Below are 21,234 nucleotides of genomic sequence, written 5' to 3' on the forward strand. Positions count from 1 at the left end.
TCAATAAAAATCAAGTGCAAGTCTTGTTGGGCCATGCGATATTGCTCCATCACCCGCCGTAATAAATAAATCGCTTCCATGGTCGACCTTCCCGGCATGAAACCAAATTGATTCTCAGTAACTTGAGTCTCCTTTCTTAATCTCCGTTCGATCACTCTTTCCCATAATTTCATGGTATGACTCATGAGCTTGATTCCCCTATAATTTGCACAATTTTGTATATCCCCCTTGTTCTTATAGATTGGCACTAACGTGCTTCTCCTCCATTCCTCCGGCATGCGTTTTGACCTCATAATTTCGTTAAAGAGTTCGGTGAGCCACTCAAGACCTCTATCTCCAAGAGTTTTCCACACTTCAATAGGTATGTTGTCTGACCCCACCGCCTTACCATTACTCATTCTTTTCAACGCTTCCTTTACTTCCTGTTTCTGAATCCGACGATAGTACTTATAGTTTCGGTCTTCTTCTCTTGTGTCTAGACTGCTAAAGTCATATCCATATCCATCATTAAATAAGTTGTGGAAATACACCTTCCACCTTTCCTTGATATCTTTTTCATGCACTAAGACTTTTCCTTCTTCATCCTTAACACACTTTACTTGATCCAAATCTCTAGTCTTCCTCTCTCTACCCTTAGCAAGCCTATATATAGATCTTTCTCCGTCCCTGGTTCCTAGAGCTTGGTATAGTCCGTCAAAAGCTTGGGCTCTTGCCTCACTCACCGCCTTTTTGGTTTCATTTCTAGCTATCTTATACTTATCCCAAGTTTCAGAATTTCTACACCTAGACCACTCCTTGAAACACTCCTTTTTTACTCTAACTTTGCTCTGAACATTTTCATTCCACCACCACGATTCTTTACCCCTAGGTCCAAAACCTCTAGATTCACCCAACGTCTCTTTAGCCACTTTAATAATCTCTTGGGACATCTTGTTCCACATATCATTTGCACTTCCTTGTGATTGTCCACACCAACCCTCCCATATCTTTTGTTGGAAGATTCCTTGTTTCTCACCCTTCAAGTGCCACCATTTGATCCTTGGTGCTACCATAGGACTTCTTCTCTTTGCCCTATCTCTAATTCTTACATCCATAACCAAAACTCTATGTTGGGTAGTCAAGCTCTCTCCCGGGATAACTTTACAGTTCAAGCAATACTTCCTATCAGACTTCCTGATAAGGAAGAAATCTATCTGAGAACATGTCCCTCCACTTTTGTAAGTGATAAGATGTTCCTCTCTTTTCTTAAACCATGTATTGGCTATAGAAAGATCCAAAGCCTCCGAAAACTCCAAGATGAATTTACCCTCCCCATTCATCTCCCCTAGGCCAAAACTCCCATGCACCCCCTCAAAACCTCTAGCCACGCTACCTACATGTCCATTGAGATCCCCTCCTAGGAAAACTTTCTCTCCTTGGGGTATATCCTGAAGTACCCCTTCTAGATCCTCCCAAAATTTTACCTTAAAGTGTTCTGCTAACCCAACCTGAGGTGTGTACCCACTAATAACATTAAAGGTGTCCTGTCCCACTACCAATAAGAGAAGAACAAATATTGTTTTATTTTATTTTATTTTTTATCTCATGACGTTACAATTGCCAGTATCATGTAATTGAGAAAAATGAGATGACAAGAATCTCCCCACCAACAACAAAGCTTAATTAGGAAATCAATCAAAAGTGTTAAGACAACTGACTTTCGTCAAAGTGGAAGTCAGTGCCAAAATGAACAGATGGCACCTTAAAATTTATGACGTCCGGATCCAGACGTTGAGAGTCAGTACATGAATACACATTATCTGCATTATTGTTATCATCAGATTCCATCTTTAAGGGCATAATGGTTGGCTTGAATGGTTGAAAATCCTTCAAATCTGACCATAAGTTAGGATCCAAGTACTTGTGATCTGCAACATCACTAGGTGTGTCCTTTTTGAGAAATTCTTGTTTTATAGTTATGCTTGGTGAGCTAATGTGGTGATCTTGTACATTTGGTACCTTGGAGTCATGATGATCAAAATTCAGAAGATATGATTCCCATGCAGTAGAACTAGAACCTATGGCTGAAAGTGTTGTAGCCCATTGCATGTGTGAACTCCAATGTACGTAGTTTGGTAATATTCGGATTCTCTTGATCCACCTGCACCTGCTTGGTTGCTCGGCAACCTTGATCATACTTGTGACTGCACTCGAAAAGTAACTCCTACAAATTATTATTAGCAAGAAATGAGTTAGATGAGTAATCTTGTAAGGGAAATTGGTTTGGTAGAATGTGAACGATATGATGAGTCTAGATTAATTATAGGTTAATTTGTAATCATATATGTTTACTTGTTCATTTAGAAAAATATAAATGTATCATCAATTATATAGTAAAATCGTCAGCATTGTCTTATAGTTTATGTTAATAGGAAGTTTGTAAAGTAACTACCAAGCTGTTTAAAGAGAAGTTTTCGTACTAAAGTCTTATCATACTTGTATGCGACCAACTAAAACGATAGTTGATGTTAAGCTTTTAAGGGACAATAAGAAAGTAAAAGTAAAATATAAATGCTATACAAGATAGATGAGTAACTGCATAAGAAATTAGACATGATACAAAATTAAATGAGCAAATATTATGACACTTAATTAATGGAGGAAAATATTATAAAATATTGGTTATATTTAAGATGATTTGCATGCATGCATAAAAGGCTGCTGAAGGCACTGGTGAGGTGAATAGATTTGCATAATTTCAATCTTGTAAAAGAGGGTAGAAGGAGATGAAGAAAAACATTAGAGAAAATTACTAAAAAGAATCTCATGGGGAATGATATCTTTAAAATTTTGGTATTTAACTAACTAATGAGATTGTGTGATACATGTAGTGAATTTGATCACCTAATAGAATAAAGTTACTGTTTTTATTGTTATATTAATAAGAGAATCAATTTTCGTTATACAAAAGCTTGTTTGTTAATTCTTTTTAATTGTGTCAATATCTTTTATTTTGTTGATAGTATTCTCAACGTTCAGCTAGGCAGCAATATATCTCCTAATTTTAAGTTGGTTTCTGCGACTAGTTCCTCCACATGCACTGCTTGTGTTTATTTTCTATTTTTCAGTATGGATCAGAGGCTCGGAAAGGAACTGTTCACGGCTTCTACAGTAGTAGCCTATATTAAAGTCAATTTCTAATGTGAAATACAGACCACTCTGTTGATCAGTATTTTGGAGTAATAATATATTTTTGTTTTGCCGTTTCATTTGTATCCCTTTCCCCTTAATTTTTCTCTTTATTTCCGGAAAATGTTAAGTAGTTCCGAATTATTATGTGTTTATGATCCCAACTAATTTTTGAATAAGTAATAGAGTTTTTTTATTTATTTATGGAAGAAAAATTGATAACCTTGAATTTGAATACATGTGAAGTGCATATTAATTAGTTTTTTTCTCCTTAATTTATGTGCGTATTAGTTAAGGCCATAATTATTGTTTTTGGCAATCAGGCCATAATGATTTTTTTTGACAATCAGACCATAATGATTCTAAATGATGTTATAATTTTTTTCTTATTTTTTCATCATATTATTTATCATATCAAATTTATTTACTTTTGACTCTTTCTTCCGTTTATCCATAAATTTTTAAAATGAGTGGTTATTATTTCAACAATTTCCTTCTTGGGAGATAAGGAAAAAAAGCCTCAAATAAAGAAGACATTACATGTGTTGCAACTTTATTATATGACGTATACTCTCTCAGAATTATAATCTTTCCATGGAAAATAGAAATTAAAAGAAAAGGAAAAGCAATGATTAACATATATACCTAGGAAATTCAGAATTCGGGATTCCCTTTTGCCCATACTTCCTCCATGCATGATTACCATCAGTGGCAAAAAAAAAAACTACTTTCTCTTCCTAATAGCAAAATGTAGGAGGAAGAACTATTCAACAAACGGAAGAAGAAGAAAGAAAAACAAACCAACAAAAAAATAAACCTAAAATTGACTTACTGGGCGGAGGGAGGTCCATAAGGGGGAAGGGGGGTCTCAGTGAAAGAGAAGGGGGTGGGCCAAGAAGAAAGAAGAAGGAGAACCTTGGGAGAGAGAGCAAAAGGGAAGGAGAAAAGAAAAAAAGAAAGAAAAGGAGAAGGTGGAAAGAGGAAATATTTAAAAGTGAGATTTATATGAAATATATTAAAAGTTATCTAAGATTCTAAAATAATATTTATCATTAAAAAATAAAAAAAGATCTTGAGAGATCTACCAAAAAATGTCTAAAATTTTAACTTGAGATTTAACACTAAAGATATATATACTAGTTGAGTGTGTCATCCAATACTAATGACTGAGGTTTGATTGTGATGCTTAGGGTGACTTTAGGATTGTGTCTTTTTCTTAAAAAAAAAAAAAAAGAAATGTGAATGAATGGTACTTGACTACTTGAAAATTAATAAATACAGAAATATTAGGATAATGTGTTGATAATATTTTTTAGAAAAAAATATTTTAATTTTTTTAACTATGATCTTATTGATATTTATTATCTTCTATTTTTTATAATTTACAATTTACAGAATTAGAAGTTATGGTCTGCAATAACTACTTATTTCCATTTCATTTTTCTACCTTTGTCTTTAAATTTTATTTTTGATTTTTTAATTAAATAAATTTTAACTTTTTTTCTAAAATTTTCAAATAATAACCAAACATGTTCCGTATTCTTAGAAATGTGATTCCTAAAAATACAATATTCTACTGTAAAATAAATGTCCTTTGAAATTAGAAGTTATTAAAAAATTGGGTATAAAAAAGTGAGAATTATTTAGAAAATAGTAACCGACAAATATTGCACCAAGAAATCTACCTGTTTAAAGGCTTCTAAATGGAAAAACATAGGTTGCTTTGGAGCCTTCTAAACTTGATCATGATTTTAGGTTTGTTAGAATATCTCTAGCAAATTACAACCGAAATATATTGGAGGGTAAACTAAACAGAGAGGCAAAAATAGGCAGTAATGACCTCTAAAGAAAAAAGTTAGTTATAAGGTTTGTCTAGTGTCTGAGGGGAGAAGAGAGGAGGTGAGAGGTGCTGGTTTGATTCTCCTATTAACAAAAAAATTAATAATTAATATTTGTCCATAACTAAATTAAAAAAACAAGCTTAAAGTCGTGTAAAAGGTGTTATTAAATAGATGTGCACAACTAAAAAAAATAAACTCAAGAAAAAAAAAGAGATGCATTTGTTTTAAAAAAACACAATTACCCTTAATATACAAATTTGAAGAAAAAAATAGTTTTGCATGTTATATGCAATTTTTTTTTTTGGTAAGCATGCTTTATGCAATTCTTAGTTTTTCCTGGAACGCTCATACTCGTGTAAATCTATAAGCAGATTGTGGTCAATTAAAAAGTTTGGTTTGAATAAAAAATTATATTTGGAAATATTAATTTTAAACATAATACATTGCTTCAATAATGTTAATAAAAGTACTTTTAGATGTACAACTATTTAAAAGAATATGACTTTTTTAATTAAATTAATATTTCTTAAAATTTTACATTATTTTTAGTACATGCATCTCATTTTTTAAGGGTATTTGTGTCAATTTATAAATATACATCTTCTTTCTCTCACATTATTTTCAAACAAATAAGAGAAGACAAAAAAATTATACTTTTTTTTTTCTTTTTTATCAAACAACTGAAAAAATATCTCATCTTTTTCTTCTATTTTTCATTCCACTTTATTATACTGTGAAAGGCAAGGTGAAAGATAATTTTTGAAAGTTTCACGGAGAGAAAGAAAAATAAAGAGAATCCAGATATATTTATACATTTATAGCAAATTAACAATCACTATTCTTGTAGTAGCGGCGAGCGATGGGAACATCCTAAATGCAACTAGCTATTCCTGAGATATTAATATATATGACATGTTTTAAAACAATTATGTCTAAAAACAATTTGTTAAAAAATATTTATAATATTTTTAAATGAATTATTTCAACACACATTAGGCTTCCTAATAGTTAAAAAAAATTCTGATAGCTTTAGCTCCTATTTCTTACATTTATTTTACATTACCTCTGACCTTTTTTCTATTAACATTACATATACTATTTTCTTTCTCTTCCTTTTTTATTTCACTCTTCCCTTATAATTATTAATAATAGGATTAGCAAATGGAAAAGCCAATTGGTTAATGATCTCCTAAATAAATATTAGAGCATTTGTCATATCTTCCCATAAATACATTTCACTTGATCACTTTTAGTTTATTCTTCATGATGTTAACTAATTTTCTCCTATAAATTAGTTTCTATTTTTCTAATATTGACTCTTCCCTTTTTCAAAATGGTCATACTTAAATTAGTTAATCTTTCATGTATGTTGTCTTTGTTATCATAGTTGTACATCCTCATGACCATAAATTTGACTAGACTTGCAACAAAACAATCAGCTAGAGAATCATTTTTTCTTGTCCCTAACAACATATTCTAAATTTAGTAGTTCTAAATATGATACATATATCCTTGATATTTGTTTGTCTTTTGTTCATTCACTTCATTCAATTTATCTTCTTCGATCGTTAACTATTGAATTTATTCTTAGGATTTAACTGAGTTTGTGGAATGAATATCAATGAATTGTTTGAATCAGTTGATATACTCAATATATCTGAACATCATGCAAATTTTAATGTTTGCCTTCATACTCCTCCCCATATTGTATCCGATGGCATATGGGGAGGACATATCACAGAAGCCCCACCTTTAAGATCATCTTTCTCGTTATTCCTACTTCAAGTCATTGTAATCTATACTGTAACACGAGCTTTACATTTTCCTATAAAGAAGTTAGGTTTACCATCAATCATTTCACAAATGATGGTACGTTCTCTCCTCATAGTGTATGCTTAACTAAAATATAGGTTTCATTATTCTCATTGTTGCAATTGAAGAACAATAAGGAGACTTTTAATGGATTGATTTGTTATCAATACGGTTATTTTTTTTTTAGGATCAAGATAGTTATTATAAGAATCTTAAATCATACAAAAAATAGGAAAGTTAATATATATATATATATATATATATATATATATATATATATATATATATATAAACATGAGTACTTAACCTATTTATTATGTTGTTGTTATTTCCTTCTTAAGAACATTAGTTTCATGGTTATAGATAGATCTTGGTCCTAATTTAATTTTTAAATTGAATTGTGTTGAATAAGAATTGTGCTATGTCTAACAAATTTATCTTTTTTTGAAGGTCGGGCTAATTATAGGACCATCATTGAACATATTGGAGGAAGACAAGATTATGTTGTTTCCTTATGGAAGTCAAGATACACTTGCTACGATAGCATCACTTGGTCATGTGCTATTTGTCTTTGAAAATGGTGTAAAAATGGATTTTAGCATTACCACCAGAATAGGAAAAAAAGAATGGGTCATTGCCCTTGTAGGATTGTTATTACCTCTGCTAATTGGTTATACACAACTAGAAATCATTTCTACACTTTTAACCCAAGGTAATGGAGTAAATAACCATTCAAGTGTTGTTATTTTGATGACACAAAGTATAACTTCATTTCCAGTGATTGCTTCCGTCCTCAATGACCTTCAAATCCTAAACTCTGAACTTGGAAGGCTGGCATTATCTTCTGCATTGGTGGGTGACATACTAAGTAATATTCTTATAATTTCAACTGTGGTCTTTGATGTAAATCAACAAGTAGATGGGATTGGGGTAAATTTGGTGTGTTTTTTTGTCCTAATTATCATCATTTTCTTTATCTATCGTCCAACAATGTTTTGGGTTATTGATCACACACCAGAAAGACAAGAAGTGAAGGATATTTATATTAATATTATAGTTGGGATTCTCTTTACTTTGGTTTGGTGTTCAATGCTCTTGAAACAAGAATTCATTCTCTTACCTTTCCTTTTAGGATTGGCTACACCAGACGGACCTCCATTAGGGTCTTCATTAGTTAAAAGGATTCATGTTTTTGGTATAGAATTTCTTTTGCCAATCTTTGTTGCTACATGTGCAATGAAGATAAATTTTGGCTTAAATTTCACGATAATTACAACTACAACTACTATCCTTGTTGTCTTTTTGGGTCATCTAATCAAAATGATAGCATACACAACATCTTCACTCTTTTTCAAGATACCGCTAAAGGATGCTATGTCTCTTGCCATTCTTCTAAACTGCAAAGGTGTTGTGGAAGTAGCAATGTATAGCTCTGCATTAGACAAAAATGTACGCTTCTTTTTCTCTCTATTTATTTATTTATTTATTATTTACCGATCTATCTATTTTATGTGTGTATAAATCAAGAAATTATTAGTTGACATATAATCCGATATTATTAATTGTTTTTTATTGACTAAAAAAATTAAATACATAACATATAATAGTTAGTACCATCAACATGTAGTCATCTAAGACCACCTAATAATTTCTCGTATATATGTGTGTAAAAGAAACATACCATGTGAAAATTAGAAGAGTAAGAAAAATTAATCTTAATTATCTATTCATGTTTATGTGGACATAATTGACTCTTCTCATTAACATCTCATGATTTCATTAGATGTACCCTTATATGCATTGTTAATCAAATTTTAAATTTTACTTTCCATTAATTATTGACTAATGCTTATACAGGATCTTGAACCTGATATTTACACAGTGGTTATAACAACAATCATGATCACAAATAGTATTGTGCATTTGATGGTGAAACGTTTGTATGATCCTTCAAGGAAATATGTTGGATACCAAAAAAGGAACATTTTTAATTTAAAACCAGACTCGAATCTTCGGATACTAGTTTGCATTCATAAACAATATCACACAATCCCTATCATAAGGGCTCTTGATCTATGTACCCCTACACCAGAATACCCTACCACCGTGGATGTTTTGCATCTAATTGAACTAGTAGGTCGTTCTTCCCCTATTTTTGTTTCTCACAAGATGAAAAAAGGTGTTCTCTCTCACACACGAAACTCCTACTCAGAGAATGTCATCCTTTCTTTCAAAATCTATGAAGATGAAAAAAAGGGTGCAACAACAATAAACCCCTATACAGCCATATCTCCACCTACGTTGATGCATGAAGATGTGTGTTTCCTTGCATTAGATAAAGTTGCATCAATTATCATTCTTCCTTTTCATCGAAAATGGTCCATTAATGGTAAAATTGAGCATGAGGATAAGACAATAAGGTCATTAAATTGTAAGGTCATGGAAAAGGCTCCATGCTCAGTTGGAATATTAGTGAGTCGTTTTGTTCATCAAAGAGATTCACCACTTCGATTAGCCATGATATTTTTGGGTGGAAATGATGATAGAGAGGCTTTGTGCTTAGCCAACCGAGCAGCCAAAGACTCTAGTGTTAACCTTGTGGTATATCACATTACAACCAATAACAAGGATGAAATCCAAGACGTGGACACTATGCTTGATCATGCGATGTTGAAAGACGCTAAGAAAGAATGCTCTAATTTGAAAACTGTTATTCATAAGGAAATAATAGTAGAGGATGGAGCCCAAATATCTTCTATTCTTCGTCAAATGATAGATGAACATGATTTTTTTATAGTAGGGAGACGTCATGGCATTGTCTGTCCTCAAACAAAAGGACTTCAAGGATGGAGTGAGTTTTCAGAGTTAGGTCTCATAGGTGATTTTCTTGCTTCTACAGATCTAGAATGCAAATCTTCTGTTTTGGTAGTGCAACAACAACAATTGTTCCATTAATGAAAAGGTATTTTGGCTGCATAAAAGATCAATTTATTTGTTGTGTTTCAAAGCATAGTTATGTGGTAGCGAAAGTAGTACATGACTATATTATATTTGAACATATATATTTAGGTAATAAATTTTGTAACAATTACTTAATAATATATTTTTAACATACATAGATTTTGAAATAAAAAGTCATACATTAAATAAATAAATATTATATTAATTAATTTTGATAATAAACTTAATAAATTATTAATGCTAATAATATATTATAGTTATTAAATACAATAATGCCAAAATCCAATTTCATCTAGAAAATTAAAAAAATACAAATATTGAGAAAATGTTAAAATGAAAAATAAAAATTAAATAAAATAAAATAATGATAACAACAAAATTCAAAATCCAATTTTTTTTTTTTGCCGTTCTTGTTGGCAATTCAATTCAAAATTATAATATAATTCAATTAAAAAAATGATTGAATTTATAAGTTTATAAATAAATAAAAAAACAAAAAAATATTTTGAGAAATTTAGTAAATTTTATTTGAAGGATTTGGGTCACAGTTCCACATACATTTACATTTCTGTCACATTCTTTTTTCATGTTAACAACATTTCTCACCAGAACTCTAGATTTTTTTTCTCTCTCATTTATCTAATGGATATTACTATTTACACTCTCATTAATGGCTATTTGCACTCCCTTTTCCCTTTTAAAAGATCAATATTACCAAAATACTCTTTTATTTATATAAAAAGTATAAACCGTATTCTTTGCACTCTATCTTCGTTGTTCTCTTAATCCTTTGTATTTTCTCTTTTATCTATAAAACAGTATTAAAATTTTACCTTAATTTTGTTTAATTACAATCTTTTATGAACATATGGTAGTTCATTAAAAACATTTTTATCAAATAATCCATATTGTGCACACCAAGATAAGGCTAATTTCTTTATTTTCATCATTCTAGAGAGAGAATTAGTTGTATGGTTGGTGAGGAAGCAAAAGACTTATTTTGAAGGCAGTTGGCAATAGTGATGATAACTACGCAAATAAATATTCATTAATAACGACAAGTTTATCTAAAAAGTTTGACAATTATTGACAACATGTGACTTGTTTTGGCCAAATGAAATCCTGCAGGTAATTTTAAGAAAGGAAAGGGAGGTAAAAAAAAAGTTTGTAGTCGTTTTTCTTTCCTTTATTTTTCGTTCTTTTAATTTCAATAAAAGAAGGTATATTAATAACAAAGTTATTCCCACAAAAAGACAAAAGAACAGTGATACACCACACTTGATAAAAACATATTTTTATTATTTTATTTTATTAAATATATTAAGTAATAAAATAATATACTTTATACCTTTATATTTTATCACTCGGTGTTGGATGATTTGTTTTACTGTTTAAGGTTGTTTGTGAATTTTTTTATTACACTACCAATTTTCTCTCACATGTGCACTCATAGTCATTCACTGACAACACTCAAGGACCTTATTTTCATTTTTTTTTTCTTTCCTTTAGGGATAGCAAAATCCTCTTTTCATATTTAACTTCACAACGAAGTTTAGTAAAATATAAGCTTTGACAAATACTTTTTTAAAAAAAAAAAAAATTGGCTTTGACAAATACCTGGATGTACAATGTTAAAATATTTGTATTGTTTGTTCGGTTCAAAGAGCTAGACATGAAACACTTTTGAACTTAGTTTTTGAAATTGGCCTTCGATGAAAAAGTACAATGTATTTGAGCAGTCAAAGAATACAACATCAGAAATCATTTTGAACTTAGTTTTTGAAATAGGGGAGGAACGACCTACTAGTTCAATTAGATGCAAAACATCCACGGTGGTAGGGTATTCTGGTGTAGGGGTACATAGATCAAGAGCTCTTATGATAGGGATTGTGTGATATTGTTTATGAATGCAAACTAGTATCCGAAGATTCGAGTCTGGTTTTAAATTAAAAATGTTCCTTTTTTGGTATCCAACATATTTCCTTGAAGGATCATACAAACGTTTCACCATCAAATGCACAATACTATTTGTGGTCATGATTGATGTTATAACCACTGTGTAAATATCAGGTTCAAGATCTTGTATAAGCATTAGTCAATAATTAATGGAAAGTAAAATTTAAAATTTGATTAACAATGCATATAAAGGTACATTTAATGAAATCATGAGATGTTAATTAGAAGAGTCAATTATGTCCACATAAACATGAATAGATAGTTAAGATTAATTCTTCTTACTCTTCTAATTTTCACATGGTATGTTTCTTTTACACACATATATACGAGAAATTATTAGGTGGTCTTAGATGACCACATGTTGATGGTACTAACTACTATATGTCATGTATTTAATTTTTTTAGTCAATGAAAAACAATTAATAATATCCGATTACATGTCAACTAATAATTTCTTGATTTATACACACATAAAATAGATAGATCGGTAAATAATAAATAAATAAGTAGAGAGAAAAAGAAGCGTACATTTTTGTCTAATGTAGAGCTATACATTGCTACTTCCACAACACCTTTGTAGTTTAGAAGAATGGCAAGAGACATAGCATCCTTTAGCGGTATCTTGAAAAAGAGTGAAGATGTTGTGTATGCTATCATTTTGATTAGATGACCCAAAAAGACAACAAGGATAGTAGTTGTAGTTGTAATTATTGTGAAATTTAAGCCAAAATTTATCTTCATTGCACATGTAGCAACAAAGATTGACAAAAGAAATTTAGTAAACAGTTTTGAACTTAGTTATGAAATGAGCTAGACATGAAACAGTTTTGAACTTAGTTTTTGAAATTGGCATTCGATGAAAAAGCACAATGTATTTGAGCAGTCAAAGAATACAACATCAGAAATCATTTTGATTGCCAGAGAAGGCTAAACTTCATGTGAAAATGGTTGTATATGGAGTTTAGGCGCATGTAATTCAAAGATGTATAACAAATGGATTATTAAGAGTATCAGAGGTCATTACACTTGTCTCGCACCAACGCTCAGACAAGATCATCGACAACTCGACAAACACGTCATAGCACAAATCATCCAACCAATTGTCAAAACAAACCCAATCGTCTCCATCAAGACGTTGATTACAGAGATCAAAATGTTTATGAATTATACCCCATCCTACAAGAAGACATGGTTAGCAAAGCAAAGAGCGATGAAGATGATTCATGGAAACTGGGAAGAATCATATGCCAAACTGCCAAAACTTTTGGGAGCTTTGCAATCTTGTATTCCCGAGACTGTGGTCGTTGCTCAAATAGAATCCGTGTATGAGGGATGAGAAATTGTACCGAGCAAAAGAATGTTTAAACGTGTCTTTTGTGCATTTGGTTCATGCATTAATGTCTTTGTATATTGCAAACCCATAGTACAAGTAGATGGTACATAGCTTTACGAGACGTATATTGGCACACTGTTGATAGCTACCACACAAGATGAAGCTAACCATATCTTCCTGATTGCCTACGCCATTGTAGAAGGGGAGATAACTTTAGCTTAAGGGTTTTTCTAAAGAATTTGAGAAGACATGTTACTCCACAAATTAACATTTCTCTCATTTCAGACCAACACTCCTCAATTATAAGTGCCTACAATAGCCCAAGTAACTAATGGGTTCAGGACACATCCCATTTCTTTTGCTTGCGACACATTGCACAAAACTTTCTTCGTGGTAACTCAAACTGCAAACCTTTAAAGAAACCACTCATGCTGGCTGGTGAGAATCTATTTTATGTATTCGCTAAACTTTACTTGGAATCAAATTTTATAACGTAATAGATTGGTTGAATATTTACAAGTTACGCATACACGGAGAAGATGCACTGGCGACATCTTGGGGATATCGATGCGAATAAGCCAAGTGTAGCTGAATGGCTTGATCAGGGTATAATGCTTCGATGAGGGGAAACATTGGAGACATATGACTATCAATTTGCTTGAGTCTGTTAATTCCATGTTCAAAAACACAAGACATTTGTCGGTGTCATCGTTGGTTAAGGAGACGTATTTCAAGACCGCACAACTCTTTGCTATTAGAGGTCGACAGACTCAGGCAATGATCAACTCCGGCTCACAGTATTCTGAAGTCGTCTCTGATGCAATGAATAGCGGTCAACAAGAATCTAAGACACACATTATAAATGAATTCGACAGACATAATCACATTTTTATTATAACAGAGACCCAATCCCCACTTCAAACACCCAGACCACCGGAAGGTTTAGAGTAATATTACAATCCCAAAAGTTTGATTGTGGTGAATATCAGGCTAAACACTTACCGTGTTCTCACGTCATGACTGCTTGTAAATTTATCAATGTTGATCCCATGAACTATGTGCCGACGCTATTCACTTTACAACATATTTTGCACGTCTACGATAACTCCTTTGGTTTACTGTCACATGAATCAATGTGGCAAAAATATGAAGGAGATCAGTGGGGTCCTGATCCAAGGAGAAAAAGAACTGCAAAAGGTCGTCCCGTTTCAACTCGCATTCCTACTGAGATGGACGAGGACGAAAATGAACGAAAAAATACAAAAAAAATGTGGAATTTGCCGGTAACATGATCATAATAGAAACAATTGTCCTAACATATCTTCATCTTAAGTTTTTCCTTAGCTAAATGTGTCTGTTTAAGTATTTTATTGATAATGCAGTATAATATTTTTCTATAAATCAATTGTTAAACAAAAAGTCCTATAATTTTTAATTAAATCTAATGACATAACAAACTAATTATATTTAGTAATATAATTATATTACAAAATTCAATTTTTTTTAAAAAAAATATTCACCTAAAAAATATGTTAAGTAAATTAAATAATACAAAAATAATTATATTTAATAATATCATTTTCTTATTAAAAAATTAATTAAACACAAAATTATAAAATTTAATTTAATAAATATGTAAATTTAAAACTAATTAAAAAAATTATATAATATAATATTTATATTTTATAATTTTTTAAATTTTTTTTTAAAAAAAGGCCAAGTACGGAACTCGGGGTAGCCAAACCCGACTTCCAACTAGCATTACAAAACCAGTGCACTTTGGGAATAAAAGAAAAAAGAGGTATAGATTAAAAAAAAAAATAGAGAGAAAGTGCATTCAAGGAAAAAAAAACCTTGTTTGTTCCTTTGTTTATTGGACCTCCTGATCTGTTATCAATGCATAATTAAAAAGTGGAGCTAGGTATATGCAGGAAAGTGACAAGATTTGATATTCAACCCCATTTCTGATTTATACTTATGAAACTTGTTTCCCTTCAAAAAAAGAAAACCTTGTTTCCCTTTGACCTACGTACCCACATGCATAATACCCCTAACTGAAGCTATTGGTAAAAGAGCCATTAGTTTTCATTTTGTTAATCCTTTTATTTTGTAATCTCTTCTTTTGTCATTGCCTATTATTTGCTAAAGAAAAAATAATTTTACGAATTGGATTTTCAGTGGTTTTCACGCCCTGATGATTGCTTAGAAAGTAAACGACCTATATATATTTGTTCAAAAATATGCACGCTTTAACAAAATTAAGTGCAAACTTGCAGAAGAAATTAATGGATACCTCTTCAACACTAATGGATTAAAATTAAAGAATTCAACACTACATTCATCCAACAGATAACATTTAATTTAGTTATAACTTTTTTTTCAAGTTTTCATCTAAACTATTCACTTACATTAACGGTCCAAATCAGTGCTAGAAAGAATTGGAGGCACACTTGCATGAGAGAATCTATTTTTGTAAATTGTGATGTGTTATTGGAGTATCATCCTTAACTGATAATATTGATAATATGTTAATGTTTCTTTATAAATAAATGTTAATTGTTAAAATGTTAACAATGAAAATCAAATCCATAATTTTGTTTTTTTTCTTAACCATTAAACCTATCTTTTATCTCCCGATAACATACTAATGTGAACATGGTTTATATTGTGTTAGGGTAGGACTTTTTCAAAGATGGATTGATTTCAATGAGTAAAAACTGGGATAAAAAATAAAATATGATAAGAATAAAATAAATAACAAATAATAATTACTGAGCTCACATAAATCAATTAGTGTGGAGTTCTTATAACTTAACCACAAGTGTTAAGTTCAAATTTTGAGTTTAAGTATATAATTAATGTTAAATACTCAAAGTGGGAAGTCCATAGCTCACTAAGTTATAAATAACTAATTCTTTCTCCTAAATTCAATCTTATCCAAATTATAAGATGATATTAAAATATATTTTAGAAATTGTTGTTAGGCTTATTGTGTCACCCGTTATGAGATCACACGTAGATATTTGTCTTGCAAACTTCACGTTTGAGTTTGACATGAGGAGATGTGTTGAAAATTTTACATCAATAAATGATATGACCAAAATAATGTATATTAAGTAGGGGACTCTATAATCTTATAATCCAATTTAATAGGATTGAGTTAGATCTAAACCTAAATCGTAAGACAACTAATAAATTCCAAAACATTTTGTGAAATGATAAGAATTCAATTTCAGGAAGGCTTAGGGTGTGTTTGGTTTGCATTTTCAATTTTTGTTTTCATTTTCTGAAAAATGTTTCATTTTCAAAAGATTAGAATTCTGAAAACATGTTTGGTTTGACTTTTTGTTTTTTGCTTTCAAGAAATAAAAACACTGAAAATGCGTTTTCAAAAGGAAATGTATTTTTAGATTTGATTAAAATTACATTCCTTGTCGTCGCGTTTTCATTTTACCCAAAATGAGGTTCTTGGTTTTTCAACTGAAAACAAGATTTTATTGTTTCCAGTTTTTGGTTCGTTTGGGAAAATATTTTCACTGAAAATGTTTTCAAAAATCCAACCAAACACATTTCCATCACCATTTTCTATTTCTAGTGAAAATGAAAACAGAAAACAACCAAATCAAACACCCCCATAAATATGTTTTTGGTCTTTGAAAGTTAGCGTTTTTTCATTTTTCGTTCCAGTAAGTTCATTTTTTCTAATTTTAGCTCGTATGAGTTGATATTTTTCCAATTTTACTGTAATTTTAGTTCGTATGAATTGATATTTTTTCAATCGTATTTTTTTCAATTTTAGTTCCTTTAATGTTCTAACTTTTTCAATTATATTCCCCACAAACCCAAGCTTACAAGAACCAAACTTAGAAAAATACAAACTTACATAGACTAATAAAAATGAGTAAAATTACATACATGCATCAAAATTGAAAAAACTCAAATTTATAGGATCTAAAATTAGAAAAATAAACGTGCATGGACCAAAAATAAAATAAAAAAAACACTAACTTATGACAACTAAAAACATATTTAAGCATTTCAGGAATTAAAAGTATGGCCAAGGTTAACCAATGGGGCACTGATTAAGGAAATGAAAGGAAAAATATTATTATTGAGATGCGTAAAAATGTGTTATCCTATAATCTTTAACATGCGCTCCTATGATTTCTATTAAAAGTATTTTTCTTAAAAAAACGGAAAGAGGGCGTAGAAGTAAAAGCGGATTGCAAATAGTAATTTCCCATAGAAAACGTAATCAAAACTAACCTCTGGGTTGAAAAGGCTTTGCTTTCCATTAAAAAAAAAAAAACGAAATGGAAGCGCATCCAAACGCGGCCATGCTGAGAACCCGAACTATAATACCTTCTCCTCCACCATCACTCGCCCTGAGTAAGAGGCTGCCGTCACCGTCACCGTCACCATCACCGTTACCGTTACTGTCACCGTCCGTTATCCTCTCCGAACCCGTGAAACCCTCGTTCCACCGGTTTCCTCTGTTCTCGAATCCTCACACTCTTCGAACCATGACGCTCTCCAAGTGTTTCTCTCACTCCGGGCCCAAACCCGAATCCGAACCCGAACCGGAACCCGATTCACCTCACACTCTCGTTGTGGTTTCATTCTACAAGTTCGCGGATTTCCCCGACCACGCCCTCTTGCGAAATCCCTTGAAGCAACTGTGCCAACGCCTGGTACTCACTTTCTCTATTCACTTTTAACACATTAGGGTGAAAAATATGTACGACAGTTCATAATATTAGTATCTGATTGATAGCCCTTTTTTTTTTTTTTGCTTTCTACTTAAGTTCTTAGTAAAACAATTGTGTTTAGTATATATCTATAAGCACTTGAGAGGAAGTTGAATGAAAAGAGTTTCTACAAAAGTTAAATGCTTAAGTAGTTGATTTTAGCTTATGCAATAGGTTTGGATAATTTTAGTACCTATGGAGAAGTTTATCCAAACAAGATTATAAGGTTATTTTTAACTATTTTTGAATTGGGATTTACATAATTTTTTTTTATTGGCAAATGTCAGTTGTTAGTATTCTTAGTTTTTGTTAGGGGAGGATTTGAACCCATGACCTCTCCTCCTTTCCTTCTTCCTTCACCACTAGACCAACCTTATATCTCCTCGGATTTACATGTTTATAATTTTTGACATTTAAAAAAAGTATTAAATTTTAAATGATAGATTAAAAGGAATTGACGGTTAATGATATCAATGATACTGATAAAGATAAAAAGATGTTAGTTTGAAATGATTAGAGAAATTTTTTGACTAGTTTTTTTTTTGGAAGGTATTTTTTGACTAGTTATGTGAACAGTTTGTGCATTGCACTGCCAAAGGAGAGAAGACTAAGAATGTTTAATTGAGAGACTTTCTAATTTATAGCATAAGAGTAATTTAACAATGTGGAGTAGATTTAACATGATGAAGTGACAATGCTACATACTTGATATGTCCATCCAAGTGCCAGGTCAACTTGATAACAGAATTAGATAGCTTTAGTTAGAGTTTGTTATAATTAGTTAGTTAATGGTACAAAATCTTGACCCCTATTGTATTTATGTATTGTAGTGGTGTAATGATCTAATTAGAATGAATTTTATGTGAATTATTCACTTGGTTTGTTGAGGTGTGGTGTCTTACCCATCTGATGCCACTCAGCGTGTTTCAGGTGGAATTATTCTTGCACCGGAAGGGATCAATGGCAGCATATGTGGGACTCGGGAGTCAGTGGAGGAAGTTCTTACGTTTGTGGAGAGCGATGATCGATTAAAGGGGCTAAGGCGAGTGGAATCACCTGTTAGTCCTGAGGAGGAGGCCATCCATCATGGGCACAGTGCCACTTCTCCTCTTGCTGCAGGGGAAGATGCGCCCTTCCGATGGGATCATGTGAGGGTCAAGTTGAAGAAAGAGGTAGAGTTTGCAATGCCGAAAGAATGGACTGCTTTTGTTGAATTTAATATCGATAATGTATGCAAATAAGTTACAGATGTTTGTTTTTGTTGCAGATTGTCACTCTTGGGATGCCTACTGTGTCGCCTATTGAAAGGGTTGGAAAGTATATTGGCCCAGAAGAGTGGAATGCTTTGATTAGCAATCCAGATACAGTGAGTAGCTAACTTTTTATTATCAATCTTTTCTTATCTCTGTTGTGAGGCTCTGTCTTTTGTGTAATCTTACAAGCTATGAGGACCTAATATATTAAAACATATATATGGAGAAGTACAGTAGTGAATTTCATGTATAGCAAGTTGGGAAGTGGAAGACATGGTATTGGTATTGTATATGCCAGAAATGCTGAAGTTTCGTTGTTATTGACATTCTCATGTGCAGGTGGTAATTGATGTGCGGAATAACTATGAAACCAGAATAGGAAAATTTAAAGGAGCAGTTGATCCTTGTACCACATCATTTCGTGAATTCCCATCTTGGGTGGATGAGCATTTCCAGCTTACTGAAACAGATGATAGGGAGCATCCAAAAGTTGAGGTAAACTCAGTCCAACCTGCTGAAAAAGAAATGGATAATAAAAGACAACATATGCCACGTGTTGCAATGTATTGCACTGGAGGTATTCGATGTGAGAAAGCTACAAGTCTACTTCTCAGCAAAGGTTTCAAAGAGGTGATTCTTCCCTTAAATGTTATTGTTTGGTTCAAACAAAATTGTTGAGTTTTTGAAAAGTCATTTGATCTCTTTTTTTTTTTATTGAAGAAAAATAGACATAATTTTCTTTTGATAATTCTTGGTCATGATATATTAATATCTCAAGGGGAATTCTGGTTTGGTTTGGAACTTGTTGTCAATGCCAAAACCTATCAAATAGGTATAGGAAAGAACAGATGTTAGTCTTATTTATGTTGAAGTCTTGTCAAATATACTAATAACACTAATATGTTTTAGTCTTTCATTCAATATGCATATATGCTGCATTATTTTCCTAGGAATTACTTTATTTTGCTGTTTGCTAGTCTTCTGTTAAACCACTATGTTTCTTATTTAAAGTGCTATGCATTCCAGATATCCACCTTCTTAACATACACAGATTCTTGTTGATATTTGATAAACGAGTCAATAGTAATATTACTGCTGCTATGAATGTGATCTTTGCTAGTTGTTGGTTCAATTTTTATTTTTTTTACTGATATACTACATGATTTTGTCATATGTTTAAAAACTTTGTAGGTTTTTCACCTAGAAGGTGGAATTCTAAAATATCTTGAGGAGGTTCCAGAGACAGAGAGCCTCTGGGAAGGGGAGTGCTTTGTTTTTGACAAACGAGTCTCTGTGGAGCATGGTTTGGTGCCCGGAAATTTCAAGCTCTGCTATGGTTGCAAACAACCTGTGAGTGATGCTGACATGGAAGCCCCGGAATATGAATATGGAGTCTCTTGTCCTCACTGTTTTGCACAGAAATCAGATGAAGAGAAGGAAAGGGCTCGAGCTCGACAAAGACAATTTGAGAGATGGGGAATCATAGGAGGTCCAGATAAGGGTCGCCGGCCAACTTGTGAACAGGAAAGTACTAATAGGAAACCAAACCAGCTTTCACGTTCTATTTAACTAGTCAGATATGGAATGATGAGATAACATCTTCCATGTTTGTTTTGAACAAATGTTTGTCCTCTTGTGCTAAAATACTTGAATGTGTTAGTCTCTTCTCTTGAATGTGTTCGGAGTGCACAAAAACTATAGATGTACGTTTGTTTCTTACATATGATTTCCAGTCTTACGATCCATTTTTGGTTTCTAGTCTCTTGAGAATGGTCACCACTTTTTGACATTCAAATGTGTAATGTAACAAAGAATGCTAGAAATTTTGTTCTTCTGACACTTTTTTACTCTTTGTTATCGAGTAAAATATCGTGAAACCCGTTTAAGAAATTGACCCAAGTTATTTAAATGAACTCACATTGAATTTCACCCACTGATCATAAAATAGAGTTTTTGGAAAAAGGGAGCGAATAATGTGTTTCTAGTAATCTAATGTATATTGTAAACAATTTGTCTAATGCAAACACCATTTGCTTGGCATGGTTGAATGTATGTGTTAAAGGAAGGCTAGATTCTTTATTTGATTATAAAATCAAATAATCAAAGTCAAGTATGACGATAAGACTGCTTCCAATTCATAACTTTTCGCACTCATTTGTGAT

At 31.8% G+C, this 21,234-nt stretch overlaps 2 protein-coding genes across 3 annotated transcripts; both read left to right on the top strand.

Moving 5' to 3' along the window:
- The first annotated feature begins 6,872 nt into the window (after positions 1 to 6,872).
- LOC100784321 (cation/H(+) antiporter 3) lies at positions 6,873 to 9,776 on the top strand. Its single transcript, XM_014773319.2, has 3 exons — positions 6,873 to 6,878; positions 7,272 to 8,270; positions 8,679 to 9,776. Exons 1-3 carry the CDS (start codon positions 6,873 to 6,875, stop codon positions 9,774 to 9,776), a joined length of 2,103 nt encoding a protein of 700 aa, XP_014628805.2.
- Positions 9,777 to 17,303: 7,527 nt separating this feature from the next.
- Positions 17,304 to 20,791, top strand: LOC100784854 (rhodanese-like domain-containing protein 7). Of its 2 annotated transcripts, none has more exons than XM_003518230.5 (5): positions 17,304 to 17,762; positions 18,740 to 18,991; positions 19,087 to 19,185; positions 19,412 to 19,702; positions 20,264 to 20,791. In XM_003518230.5, the coding sequence occupies exons 1-5, from the start codon at positions 17,385 to 17,387 to the stop codon at positions 20,639 to 20,641; spliced, it is 1,398 nt and encodes a 465-aa protein (XP_003518278.1). In that variant the 5' UTR covers positions 17,304 to 17,384; the 3' UTR covers positions 20,642 to 20,791. The 2 variants fall into 2 exon arrangements, with proteins under 2 accessions (XP_003518278.1, XP_040864176.1); XM_041008242.1 differs by having other exon boundaries at positions 17,465 to 17,762; positions 18,750 to 18,991.
- The last annotated feature ends 443 nt before the right edge of the window (positions 20,792 to 21,234 follow it).

This window comes from Glycine max, chromosome 2, assembly GCF_000004515.6.
Source record: "Glycine max cultivar Williams 82 chromosome 2, Glycine_max_v4.0, whole genome shotgun sequence".
NCBI classification, from domain to species: domain Eukaryota; kingdom Viridiplantae; phylum Streptophyta; class Magnoliopsida; order Fabales; family Fabaceae; genus Glycine; species Glycine max.